The following is a 14,512-nucleotide window of genomic DNA, read 5'->3' on the forward strand; positions in this document are numbered from 1 at the left end:
TATAATTATAGATATATTATTATATGTAGTTTGGAGTTTCCCTCAATAAATATATGTTAAAAAAGAAAGTGTGCATGCGTGGGCTGGCAACCACCCCAGTGCCACAAGTTGCCTAGCCTGGTGTATACACACACACACGCACACGCACATGCACACGATATGTTGGTATTCTGTGTGTGTATAAAATGCACACACACAACACCAACATTTAGCACAAAGAAATGACGTTAGTATTTTGATGTCTTCTTTTCATGTTTCCGGGCGCACACACATATATAAATGTTGGTGCTGTGTGTGCGTGTGTATGTATGTATATATATATATATATATATAGCTTGATTAATTTGCACTTTCCCTCAATAGTATGTGTTAAAATAGTATGTGTTAAAACTGAAAGTGTGCCCGTGTAGCGGCGCGTGTGCGGCCGGCAACCACGCCAGCCGCTTGCCCTGACAGGAACTCCCGCTAGCGCACACGAATGAAGGAAAAAAGGGCGAACCGCCACAAGAGTCACGTCAGGAGACAAGGGGCAGCTCGCCACCCCTCCCCCAACCCCGCTCTGGAGGACGCTTGTCCGTTGACGCTCGAGACTTTCCTCTCTGGTCTCTCATTTAAAAAAACCCCAACCACTTGGTTTCGACGCCCGCCCGCGTACTCTCTTTCCAAACAAAGCCGTTCCTCGAGCAGCGCGAGTTAGAGCGTATACCCGCCGCAACATCAAGGCGCGGGCGGGCAAATTAAAGAAAAAAAAATGGCCCGCCCTCCCTGTCTTCCCGGCTTCTGGCGAAATCTCGGCAGCAGGGCAGGATACGGGTTTTCTGAGTGACGTCACGAGGCGGAGCCGTTTTCCCTCCTCTTTTTTTTTTTTTTGCTCCCGCTCTCGGCCAATGAGCGTCGTCCACATGCCGCGGCCGCGAGAGGGGCATCGGCGAGTTGGCTCCGATAAATTCTATTAGAGCAGCCGCCGCCGCCGCCGGTTCAGCCACAGCGCCGGAGAGGGAAGTTGTGTGAGAGGGGGAGGCGGCCAGGACAACGATCACCCTCGCCCCAAAAATAAGGGGGGGAGAAGAAAAAAAGGGAACCGGCCAGCCGAAGAAGACCGCCGAGCTGGAAGTGGCGGGGGCAATTATTTTTACCCTTGAGAAGCGGCTGGGGCAATTCGTATTGCCCCTCAGGGCGCTCATACCCCCACCGTTGAGGGAAACGGGGTGGTAGCTCTCCAGGCACTATTAATTGTAATCCCCCCTTCAAGACTGAGGGGGGGGGGAGAGAGCAGGGATAACCCTCTGAGGAAGGACCAAAAAAAGGGGGGGTCGTTTAATATTATAATAACTCCCCCCTAAAATTCTTATTGGGGCGCTAGTATAATAAGCTCTCATTGCTATATCACGGAATACCCCTTGAAACTGGATCTGAGGAAGGCGGGGGAGGGACGAGGGTTGGGTGAGGCATCCCTGCAGATTAACCCCCCCCAGGTGCCTTTTTGAGGGTGGAGGGGGACTAAGGAGTTGACTTTTATTGCCCCCCCCCATACTGGCAGTAGGTGGGGCCTTTCCTCTTTGGGGGTTATATAGGAGGGGGAAAGATCCTCCCTCCCAACTTCTCTGTTCCGAGCAGGGGGGAGCTCTTCTGAGCGACTGACTTATTTCATTTTTTACAAAAGCATCAGGCTCGTCCCTGGATCTTGTCTTATGGTGACAAATCCGAGGCGTTGTGGGGATCCATAGGGGGTGGGGGGTGGGAGAAGGTCGGTGGTGAGGCCGGCAGGCTTTTTGTGTGTGCTGCTGTTCCTGTTGCCTGCTGCTTCTGCTGCAAAGAAGGAAGAGGAAGAGAGCCAAGAAGAGGGAGAGAGACACTCGCACACGCAGGCAAGGCACCATTTGCTGCTGCTGCTCCACCTTCGCCGGCTTCAGCCATGGAGAACGCGCACACCAAGACCGTGGAGGAAGTTCTGGTTTATTTCGGTGTGAACGAGAGCACCGGGCTGAGCTTGGAGCAAGTCAAGAAGCTCAAGGAGAGATGGGGCGCCAACGGTAGGTTGGAGCACCAGCTCCCCCTCCCCCCAAATCTTCACGGTTAGAGGAGATGCTGCTGGGCTTTCTTCTCTCCTCCTTTCCTCCCCTTTCCCTGTTACAATTATTATTTTCCTCCCCTTCTCGGAGCCTGTCTGTCAAGGCCTAAAGCCTGTGTACAAAATGCACAGCCACATACACAATCTGGCATCTGCTTCTGGACCTGGAATAAAAGAAAAGAGGGAGAGAGAAGATGGCTGACTTTGCAATCTACCTCGTGGGTTTCCTCCATGCCCCAGGCTCCTGAGGCTGTTCCAACATGTAAACTGTCAGCCCACTTCCCTTTCCTTTTTCATGGGGGTAGAACTTATGTTATCTATGGAACATTTTCATGCCACTTTTCTTCTTTTCCTCCTCCTTGTTTTAGCCTCTCCATTGCTTATTTGACCTTTGTTTCTTCCACTCCTTTCCTTCCGGCATGCTCCGTCGTTCCTGTGAAACGTAGCTCTTGATATAAGAGAGAGAGAGAACTCTGAAAGAAAAACAGACACCTTTTTTTAATGTGTTGCAAAATTGGCTTTCATATAGGAAGCCATATCGCAGGGCCGGAGATGGGGAGCTATTCCTGAAAGGCATATCAGATAATTGTATCTCTCTGTTTCTCTCCCCCCCCCCCTTTCTGGAACATTAAAGTTGGGAAAATTAAAAAATAAAATCCTTATCTGGCTGTGGCGTAGGGAAGGGGAGGGAGTGTTCAAAGCCTTTGACCCTGTGTATGGAGCTGCATTGGAAGTTACGGTTGGCAGCAATGATGACTTGGCTGAATTGGTAACCTCACTAGCTTGATGCTGAAACATACTTGACGTAAAATGCAGGAAGCATGAAGCCTGCTCTCTCTGTCTCATTGAAAGAAAGAAGGCGCCGTAACCATTGCATTGCATGTGCCTTTAGGGTTTTTTTTAACTTAGGTATTTTAGCTTTATAAAACTATTAATGCTATTTAATCTAGCTGAGATATAAAGGATAGATCTCTTTATCATTTCTAATAGAGCTGTTTGATTTTTTTCTCCTTTAACGTGCTTCCTGGGAACTGTTGCCTCTTAAAGAACTACCGGCTGAAGAAGGTAAGCAAGTGTATGAAGCATTTGTGTTATTTATGTCTTGACTTTCCACCAGTATATATTTGACAGCTTACATCTTCTGCATTTTATCTTGGCAGGAAAAACTTTACTTGAGCTTGTGATCGAACAGTTTGAAGATTTATTAGTTAGAATTTTGTTGTTGGCAGCATGTATATCATTTGTAAGTATCTTCTTAGTATTTGATTTCATATTTGTATGACCTGCCCTGAATATATTGAGGTACAGGTTTCTCAAACATACTTAAATGGAGAAGCATAAGATGTAGAAAAATGATTTTTTCAAGTTTTACCCTTACTGGGCATCTTGATTCCTGCCTTGTTTATTCACATGAAAGAAGTTTCCTCTCAATTTTAGGGCAATAAATTGAACAACCGTCCTAATTGCAGTTTTTCATTGCAATTTTTCATAGCAAGTTTAAACATACACTTTAATGAAAAAGTATGTTTAGTGTGGGACCCAGACCACATGCCAGTTAAAGCAGACACATGCTAGCACTTTTAGGATAAAGCAGTTTCTCCTGGGGCAGTTGCCTTTTAACCTTGGCCCCAGTAAGAAGGTGAACTAGTATTCTTTTTGCAGTTGATTGTTATGAAACTAACTGAGACTGCTGGAAGTCTTTTTTTGGATGCAATGCAAACTGTAAATAGAATTTGCATGGGGGAATATTCCAGTTGCCTTCCCTTGCTGATAATAGCAAGGTGACAGTTGTTGCTCTTGACAGTGACAAGAATGATGACAGCAGTGATGGCACCATTGTTGACCAAATTTGGTAACTGACCTTTGGGAAGCCTCTTGTAAAATAAACTCCTTGCCTTGCATGCAGAATTGGTAGGATGGGGCTGTGAAACCAGTTCTGGATTGTTATTATTTTAAGAAAAGCATTGAATAGGCTAATATTGCCTGATGCCAAACATGGGATTGCAGAGGAACAGTAGACATGAAGCAAAGATCAAAATAAGAGGAGAGAGGTGGTCATGGTACACATATTCTGACACATTGGGAGGAAGGAATGGATAGTTTCTTCTTAAAAGCAATAAATCTGGAGCTGAAATCTAAAGAGGGGTGAGCATGGTGCAATTGGTAGTGTGCTCTGTTGGCTGTGTGAAGGTACAACTTTGAATACCTGCATGCCTTGTGGTGACATCAGGTATGTCACTGCTTGTCAGCTTAACCTACCTGACAGGGTTGTTGTGAGGATGATTAAGATAAAGAATGTACATTGAAAAGTGGGGTATAGTGAAGGCTGGTGTTTGAAGGACCTTTTGAACGTATCCAAGCATGTGCTCAAGTGCTTCCTTCATGCACACAGTTTGTCTAGACTTCCCCTTTAAACTCATCCCTTTGTGCTGTGTTCACTTCTCTGGAGAGTCCCCTGACTTTTGGAGCAACTTTACAGGGGGCATGAGGGACTCTGGTGAGAAGAGGGGTTCAGAAATCCCTGTTCAATGGCCAAAGCTCTGACTCTCATGTGGAACTTCCATCCATGGTTCTTCTCCAGTTGCTATTTAGGTTATGCATTAGTTTTCTAAATAACTTAACTGTATCTTTGGAGCCTTCTTAGAAGCCAAAGGAATAGAAGAAATAGTGCAGACTGGAAATGAATTACAGCAGTAGGGATACGATGATTTAAAAAAAAAAAAAGTGGGTGAGGAGGGTTATCCATTGTAGAGTTATGTAGTATAGTATGTTGCTGATCTTGGGCCAGTGAGGGTTTCAAATATCATGACACCGGCATGCTCTTTCAAAGAAGAGGCTTCAGTTCTGGTACATCATTGCAGCCAGCCAAATGTTGGCATTGGGGTTTTTTGTGGAGACAGATGGCTTAGTCATTCTGGCTTTTTCCTTACGAAGGTGAACTATGGTGGCAGTACCAATTCTGAATGAGTGAGCATTTTATCTCTAGGAAGTAAATGTGAGATGTGGTCTACATATCTTAGTTCACTAGAGAATGGTGGGACGTAGGGATAGTGTGTGCCCACTCAAGGTATATTTGTAGTTTTAAAATAATGAAGTATGATTAGAAGTGACTTCACTAGAGAATCATAAGTTATTCATAATGTTTCATTTTGTAGTATTTATTTAATTTCCCTTTATAAATAAATAAATACTGGTTTTGAACTAAACTTGAATCACTATCCATTATTTGTGTCTGGGCTAGATATGCTCAAGAACTGTATTTTCTGAAAGTGTTCAGTTCTTGTTGTAGTCTGTGTGTGCTACACAAACACTTCAGTATTACGTCATTTGAAGAGCTATGCACATAAATGTGAGATTGACATTTAGAATTGTTCAGACTTGAAGATGACACCATATCTTACCATGGTTAATACTCCCTACAGTTATGATGACATGGTTTAGTTTTTGTCTGGAAGATGCTTTCCTAAAACAATTTCCAAGAAGCAAATTAATGAGTTTACTTCTCCACAGTATATTCTAATATTTCTAAGCTAAATCTGGACTGTATTAATTCCACAGTAGTAACTAGCACAAAATATTATAATATTGCATTTTATACAGTTCATGTGTTGACTGAAGTTATTGAAGTTACTGCTATAATCTTGGGGTAGTCTGAATTCAACAAGAACAATCCAGGACTGCATAATGTAGATTGAAGGTATTTTTGGAGTCGGTTTTTTTGGTTCACTGTTGATTATTTTAAAGTATCTGTAGCCCCATATTTGACAAGTTTTCTAGCCTATAGACTTAATAGCTAGACAAAGCCAAAATTTGAATGGGCGTAATGAAATCATAACATTTGTCATGTCTGCCAGTTTGTATCCAAATGTACAATATAGAAAATCGAATTTAAGATGTGTAGTGGACTCAGATGTGAAAGAGAGATTCTCTCTCTCTCTGTTGGATCAGACCAAGGATCCATCTAGTCCAGTATTCTGTTCACACAGTGGCCAACCAGCTGCCTGTAGGAACCCACAAACAGGACATGAGTGCAACAGCACCCTCCTGCCTATGTTCCCCAGCAACTGGTGCACACAGGCATACTGCCTTTGGTACTGGAGGTAGCACATAGCCATCAGGATTAGTTACCATTGATAGCCTTCTCCAGGAATTTGTCTAATCCCCTCTTAAAGCCGTCCAAATTGGTGGCCATCACTATGTTTTGTGATAGTGAATTCCATAGATTAACTATGTGCTGTGTGAAGAAGTACAAGATCTGCTTGTGCACACTCTTAGTGCTGAGGCAATTCAGAATCTGAATGTTAGAGTATTGAGGAAGCTCAGAATGTGAATTGGGAAGTGCTCTTAAGTAACCTGTTCCCCTATTGTTTTGTTTTGTTAAATCTCACAATAAAAAATTGGGGAAAAGTAAACCTGTTCCCACCAGACTAATGGAAGAAATGAGACCTTGAATTATGGTGATCTTGTGTCATTAATTTACAAAGAGGCTAAAAAAAGACTTTAAAAGGCAGTAGGGGTGTGCATTAGGGGGAACAACTGTTCACCTTCTAACTAAGGCTTGTAAGGAATTGAGATTCCTCAAGGAATATAAGACAGCATGCATCTTATTTTGTAGTAGACTAGCAAGTCTGCCACAAAGTAAGTGTATTGAATATGGAGAAGTACTGAGTATTGTGTGTTGTTCTGGAGATACTCTGCTTCCATATTCATGTGTCCAGACCCATAAGTATAAAACAATGTATCCAACCTTTATCTTTCTCCCCTTATGTGTGCATGGCACATGCTCTTCCTTATGAATTGTCTTGCATGCTAAATTGCTAAACTATTTTTGTGCTAGTATTTAAAAATAGACTGGAATCCAATAGGGAAGGTGTTAATTTTAAAACTAAGAACATTTAAATGTTGTGTGCGTGATACTTTGCTTGTAAATTAAGGCTGGAGTGTGAGAACCACTACCCTATAGATTTGTAAAGATGTACTATTTTGCTAAAGAAGAAAAAATATTGGTAATTGTAGCCCTGTTCATGTAGCAAGCGTTCTAATGAACGAGATTATAAATCTGTTCTCTTTCCTAGCTCTGTGGCAGGCACCTAGTCCACTTTGTAAGCTATTATAGTGTAGCATTTTGAGTCTGAGTGGGACTAGAAAGGCCAGGTTCAAATTCCCACTCAGCCATGAAGCTCACTGGATGACCTTGGGGCAATCACTGTCAGCCTAACCTACTCACAGGGTTGTTAGGATAAAAATGGAGTAGAATCATCCACACAACCTTGAGCTTCTTGACCAGAGATTGGGGTGAAAAATAATAAGGTATTTGCAGTTTGAAGCTGTGATGCAGCTTTGCCCTGGCCATTGGTCTGCCCTCTATGGTCTACTTTTCACTGGCAGCAGCTCTTCAAGGCCTTCAACAGAGGTCTTTTGCAGTCCTACCTAGGATTCTTTGCAGGTGCTGGTGGCTGAATCTTGGGCTGTCTGCATGTAAAACATGTGCTCTGTCACTACGCTATGCCTCCATTGTCTGAGGGGCCCTTGGTCTAGCATCAGCCCTTTCAGTATTGGCCTTGTTTCTTGGATGCGGTTTGGGAGATGAGACATTAATTATTTTCCTGAATAAAAATGGCCTGCTGCTCTTCTAATAGTGACCATGAAATTGGCATGGGCAGGGTAGCTTAGTACACACGGTTGTTATCTTGGTGCTGGAGAATAACAGATGCAACAGATAAGGTTAAATTATTGGAACATGAGAGATCATCTACCCACTTGTGTAAGAGATACAAAGACTAATACACGATACTTCATACTAAGCTTTCATATACCATGTTCTAGCTTTGGCATTTTTTAAACTTCTGTGGATCGCATTCAGTAACCTCCACGTATCTGGTTTGTCTTATGCTAGATTCAGTATAATTTAGGAAGCATGCTTGTAGCTTGACAGTGCAATCGTATGTACGCCTACTTGTGTACTTGGATGTAGGTCTCATTGTGTTCAGTGATACTTACTCTTAGGTATGTGTGTATAGGATTGCAACCTGAGTCAGGTTGAAGCAGCAGCTTTCTTTTGATGTCTTTTGACAAATGTGATTTTCATGAGCTTTTTAAATAGAATTGGTATTAGTGGTTATGATCTACCCATGCGTATATTATATGCCAGGTAGCAGAAATTAGAAAACATTCCCAGCATAAGAGATTGTTGACCAAAACAGCTTTAAAATTCATTTTTTTAGAAAAATTGGCAACCTTTTATTGAATACTAGAAACACAATCATGGGTTGAATCCAACTGTGTTCATCTGCCATGTACTCCCCAGATCTGCTCTGGAGAGTTGGAGTAGTTTTGGGGCAGGGGGCAAAAGGTATAGGGGCGAGGAGAGGGAAGTCATCTGTATGAGCAAAACTCTGCTTGTTTTATGTTTTATGTGACATAGTTTTATGTTTTTGCAGTTCAGTGAAATATTTGATATGGTTTAGAAGTTACACATAACATATATTAGGAAGCATTACAACAAAAAATTAAAATTGAACAAGATAATTGTTATTGGTCTGACTGCTCTATTATAAAAGAAAGGATTCAGTTCATTTTCTAAGCTCATTGAAAGTTGGTTTCAGAAAGTAAATATTTCCTCAAAACAGAAGGGAATGATCTAATGTATCTTTATTAAAATGTTGAGAAGCGCTTTGGTATATAAAAGTGCTGCCCTCTAATTAAAACATTTCTAGCGACCTCTCTTGATAAGTTGTGAACATTTTCTCTCTAATTTGCCTTCAAATTAGATGTAGAATGATTATGTACTTTATGTCCTGCCTTTTGACCAAGGATGTTCCAAAGAATGGCTGACCATTTTGGGGTTGACAGACATAACGTAATCTACATAGCTGTTCAGTTGTGCAACACAGGAAGAGTATTTGGGTACTTCACTGCGTGTTTGTTAGCCAGGCTAAAGTTATTGTTTTGGGTTTTTTAAAACTGATGGGAAGAATTTAAGAGCTATAAGAATTTGCATAGGTTTGATGCTTTCAGTAGGTAACTATGTTGGTTGCCAAGATCATGTGTATTTTCCTCCTCCAAGAGTTGGAGTTATAGCAGACAGCTCCTACGTACATAAATAGGAGATCACACATAAGGTTGCTGCCTGCTGAATTAATATGGCTCCACAGTCTCCCACTAATAACCAACTGGTTGGCAATTCCCCTATGGCTAAATAATTAATATGGAATAACTTGTCAAGGCTACTACAATGAAATACTTTATTTGTTTAATTTTAAATGAAATACAGTCAACTTAGTAAAATCAGTATGCCATTAACAGGCCAGATCGCACTCTAGAGAAGATGAGAAAAAGGGTAGCATCAATAAGATATTATGAATTCCATAAAATGTACTAAATATGCAAAATTTTAATGTGGAAAAACTAATTTATCAGGATTTAGACAGAAAAATGAATCCAGTAAAATTAGGATTAAGTTGGATATATTCCCTACTTGTCTTTTAACTAGCATTTGAAGTTTTTGTGTCACTCATGGTCACCTGATCCCAATTCTCACTCCAGTGGATCACTAGATTTACAGATAGTGAACTTTTGTTTGGTTTCAAAAACAGCATTTGTCCATTAATATTACCCATAATGTCACTTTTTTATTGAATGTTCAGTCCTACTTAGTACTATTGTAAAGTTTCTCGTTTTATTGTCTTTCATTACTAAATTACTACTGGCTAATTTACAGTGCAATTTTATACATGTCTACTTGGAAGAAAGCCCCATTGAGTTAATTCCAAGTAACTATTTTTAGAATTGCAATCTTACCTGGGAATAAGCACCATTGAGCACACTGAGTTTTGCTTCTGAGTAAATGTATAGAATTGTACTGTACATCATAAATGCAGTTTTTGTGTGTCTGTCAGCAGTGACAATGAGCTACTTGCATTCTTTGCTTTTATTTGAAGAGTCTGTTTAAGCTGCTCTTTGTGTGTGTTTGGGGGAGGGTGGAGAATGCTCTTTAGTCTGTTTCTATAAAGTTTGAATTCTGCATATGATAACTGAGTCAAGATGAGATAGAGCAGGGACAGATACTTAAAACTGCTTCGTTGTCCTCTGAAAAGTGGTGGTATCAAAAGTCAACTCAAGATTTATTTCAGTGTTGACGAGTGAAAAAATAATTGCAATTTTTTTTTAATGTTAAGTTCATAGATGCATGATCTCAAGCAATATGCTAGTGGTACGCCTAGGTAATGCCCATGAATCTGCATAGTTGAAAAGATTTCAGTACAAAATCCATCAGCAATGATATGCCTACTCTTATTGGGGAACAAGGAATACAAAGATCTAAGATGGTCACTGTTGACTATCTTTTGTAAAACTGTACTAGAGAGGGGGTGTTTTTTTTGTTTTTGTTTTACCAAAGTGCTCTTGCTCAGGGGTTCATAAACTTTGGCTGGCCTTGGTCTCTAGCCATCATTCCCTTTTTCTCCCCTAACTCAGCAGAGGGGAGGGGTCTGATTTCAGAAATAGTGAGACTTGCTGTTCCCAATGGCTTCCAAAACCTGCCACAATGCCTGAGACAAGGTGCCGTCTGTCTCTTGTTTGTCATTGTGGGCAGCACTCACCAGATCAAAAAATTATGGTTGCCACTGGTGACCTGGGAAGCTCCTTTGTGGCTAGACCTTTAAAAACAGACCCTACTGTTGGGCCAACACTGGAATATGTTAATTACATAATGGCATAGCTTGCTTATTTTTGATGGTGATTTTCAAAAATTGTCTTGTCTTCCCCCATCCACCCAAATTGTTTTGTAGATATCTGATTCTACTGAGCCTGTCAAGTGCCTGCTAGATTGCTTTGACCCTTCTACACATCCAGTAGCACACAGGAAGCTCAAGCAGAAACCTGCCAGTGCACCCACTTTGTCTCTTTAACTCGGGTCTAGTTCTGACAAACAACAGATAATAAACCTGTGATTGGATTGTACCATTTCAGGGTGCAGATTGGGGCTCACTTGACTGAATATACAAAAATGCCCTAGACGTAGAAAACAAGTTGTCAGGGAGGAGAACTTTAGCCTCTATGGGTGAATGCTTCTTTTATATGGGGAGCAACCCTCTATCTGCAATCTGAAGTGAGTGATACAGGCTTGCTACCTCAACTACTGTTTTGTGAGAACTAGCCCATAGTTCAGTGTAGAACTATTAAGAATCTTGTGTACCTTAAATCTGTCACACACTAGCATGATAACATCTGCTACGTGGCTCAGAAATTAAGAGTATGACAGTCTTGGTGTCTAGAAACATGAGCATTAATAACAAAGACTTCCAAATCTTTGAACATTTGCAAGGCTTCCAAATAGGAGGGCCACCCTACTCAAATCTGTCAGCTCCTTGCGCATCCCATCTATGCTGGCAACCAGTCTCTACCATTCCTTCTCTCACACTCTCTCACACTCTCTCACACTCTCTCACACGCCCTGGTTATAATGTCTTCCTTGCCATTTTTTTCCTAAACAGTTCAAAAAATCTGTATATTAAATGTCAAGTGACTTTGTTTGCATGGAGTTGTATGTTAGGGTAGAGAATAAGCATGCCTTTATACATAGGTAGCGAAGGTCCTTGGTGCTTATTTGTGTCGAGTCTAATGACCTTTTCTAAACATGCAGTGGTATTTCCAACCTTCTCTTTTGCAAGGTGTATGAAACATGATGTCCTGATACAAGTCTTAACTAGTTACTTCCAAAAGGCAAATGAGAATAATTTAATTAAGATCCCTGTGCAGAAGATGGACTAGCAGGTCAGGCTGCTTTGTTGTAGAATGGGTTTTTTAACATGTTACCAGAACAGGCCAGTTCACAGGTGTAAGTGCAGGGAAGAGAAGAGGCAAATGGCATCCATCTTTGCATAGTGCATGAATATGTGTGTAAATTGTGCAGTCCATTTTAAAAACCTCCCACAAAGGAAAGTGCCCAACATAAATAATGGGATAGGTCTACCATTGCTAGTAATAAAATTCCATTCTTAGTAAAGGGCATGCCCCCTTTACTAAGCACATCTTGCATCTCCCCACTCTACAGTAATCAGTGCTTTATATTATTCTAGCAAGAGCTCTAAAATCTGCATGGGATCTGCTATGAAATGAATAATGTGAGATTCTGAGCTTTCATTTACAGAGCAGGTTTCTAGTCATAGTTACAGAAAAAAGAGCTGGAGTTAAAATGAGAAATGCTTAGAGGAGATTAGGATGGGATATCTTAAAGTGGAACACATCTCATTCCCTTCTGGTGGACTTGAGGTCACTTGTGATTTGTATTCTTGACGTTTGTTGCCTCTCCACTGTTCAGAGTACGATTGTGCTGTGTATTGGGTAGAATATTGGATTAAAAATTGCAGTTTTAAAGCATGCAAGCATATGTAAATTAGAACATACTCCCTGCACTTCATAACCCTGGCAGTTGATACATATTAATGCAGTATAGATTGTGTAGTGGAAGAGAGATTTATCCTTTTACCCATGCCATAAATTGAGCATGGGCAGACTTTAGAAATCAGCTTGTGCTGCTTTTCCATTGGTAGATGTGGTTGTGAAGGTCACTTAAACTCTTGTTTCAGAACTAGGATCTTGATTATCTTTCATAGTCTATATCATAGCTGTATGATTGGAGCTCCGTCAAGTGGCTAATGATAAACTGTAGTTACAGCCATTTAAAAGATCCAGGATTAAATTTTGGCGTGAAATCTGGTTTCTGTGCTCTTCCCTCACTATGTGGTAATACTCTGCTTTGCCTACTAACAAAATGGACAATAGAAATGTTGAGGAAAAACTTACGCTTGGCACCTGTCTCTTGTCTGTCCTCCTGAATTGTACTGGCTTATTACAAGGCTGTATGTAATTATTTCATGGAGTAAATCTGGGTTCCACACTACAGCTGGGATGTTAGTTCTAAACCACTGAATACAGTGTTCTAACCTATGTCCTAGCATACAGCTGTGGGTATTTAAGGAGGTTTATCAGTGGACCTTTTCCACTGTTTCATATTTACCATGCTGTTCTATCGTCTGACCTAGAAGTTGCCTTCCCTGTAGTCTTTAGTGCAGTATTTCCCGCATTTCCAGCTTCCTGCAGCTTGTGGACCCACCTGGAAAATGGGTCCACAATAGCTGCAGTAAAGCTGCCCAGTGACAGGCTTCATTTTCTTGCTTCTCTTCCTACATTTAGAAGAGGAATCTGTTTAGCAGCTTAGTATTGAGTGCCTTCCAAGCACTGATGATTTCAGCATTCTTTAAGTTGGTTGTGTTCTACTTCTGTTGCTCAATATGCTGAATATAGCAGTAGCAATTTTCTTCATTAATCATTACAGGGTTTCTTGTAGACTATCACGTGTCTATAGATTATTAATATGGATGTTTATTGGCATTAGTAAAGGAGATCTTGGTTATGACCCAAAGCATTGCATTCAGTACATGCAATCCTTTGAGTATGCAGCATGCTAAATATTGGAGACAGCTTCTGAAAGTGCGCTGGGATGCCTTCTCAGAAAGCACAGAGGATGCTTTTTAAAAAGCAGGTCAGAGGGCATTAGAAGGGGCTTTCATCTACTGAAGATGTCCACTTCTACTTTTTTAGGCCATCACTGTTTTCTTAGTGTCAAAGAGCATAATGTCCAAGAGCCCATGGAAATAGTCAAAGGATTGCATGTGGTTAGTGTCCACAAAACTTAGCCCAGAATAAATTTGTTGGTCTTTGAGATGCCGCAAGACTCTGTTTTTAAGTATTTGACCGCATTTAGGTGCTGTATATTAAAAGACCTCTTAATGTTTTTTTATCTTCTTGGATAATTTTTAAAGTAAATTACACTTAATGTTATCAGCAGTTTTATTCTAAACCAGGAGTGAATGCAGGCTGAATCTGGGCCTAGGTGGGTCTAACATTGTTTAAAGCCAAAGTATAGTAAAAGGTTTGCTGTCAAGAAAGGGGAAAAGTCCAAATTGTCAGATATTGCACACCTTAATGTTACATTTCTTTCGATTTTGTATGTAGTGCCCTGTCATTATCTGAGCACAAACCCTTCATAATCATGAAGCTCTTTTTACCAGAGAACATCAGTTGCACCATAGGTCCTGATCACCCTTGAGAGGCCGCAGATTGCACCACAAAATATGCTTGCAGCCAGGACCACTCAAGATTTTTGAAGTTAGCCATCTCTGTTCTAAATAGAGAGGAAGGTCGACTTTAAGCAGTGGTAGAAGTGGGATTGAGGTGCAGCAGCAGATCATAATGTCCGCTTAGAACCTGATCTACTCATAGATAAAGACTACAACAATACATTCCTCGAAATAGAAAACTGACCAAGCATAAAAATTCCAGCTCAGATCCTGCAGTCTGCTAAAACAATTAAAATCTTACCTTTAAAGGTCCATTACAAATTATTTCTCCTGTTTTTAAAAAATAACCCTTCACATT

At 40.9% G+C, this 14,512-nt stretch overlaps 1 protein-coding gene across 1 annotated transcript in view; it reads left to right on the forward strand.

The window, feature by feature from the left end:
* The first annotated feature begins 1,657 nt into the window (after positions 1-1,657).
* ATP2A2 (ATPase sarcoplasmic/endoplasmic reticulum Ca2+ transporting 2) overlaps positions 1,658-14,512 on the forward strand; it is a 46,195-nt gene continuing 33,340 nt past the window's right edge. Inside the window, exons 1-3 of the mRNA XM_084820303.1 lie at positions 1,658-2,033; positions 3,119-3,136; positions 3,232-3,314. Of these exons, the coding sequence (XP_084676429.1) occupies positions 1,916-2,033; positions 3,119-3,136; positions 3,232-3,314 (219 nt within the window). The 5' untranslated portion in view covers positions 1,658-1,915. The remainder of the gene's footprint in view (positions 2,034-3,118; positions 3,137-3,231; positions 3,315-14,512) is intronic.

The sequence above is a fragment of the Heloderma suspectum genome, chromosome 13 (genome assembly GCF_057233095.1).
Source record: "Heloderma suspectum isolate Gila_16-S chromosome 13, 16-S_ref, whole genome shotgun sequence".
NCBI classification, from domain to species: domain Eukaryota; kingdom Metazoa; phylum Chordata; class Lepidosauria; order Squamata; family Helodermatidae; genus Heloderma; species Heloderma suspectum.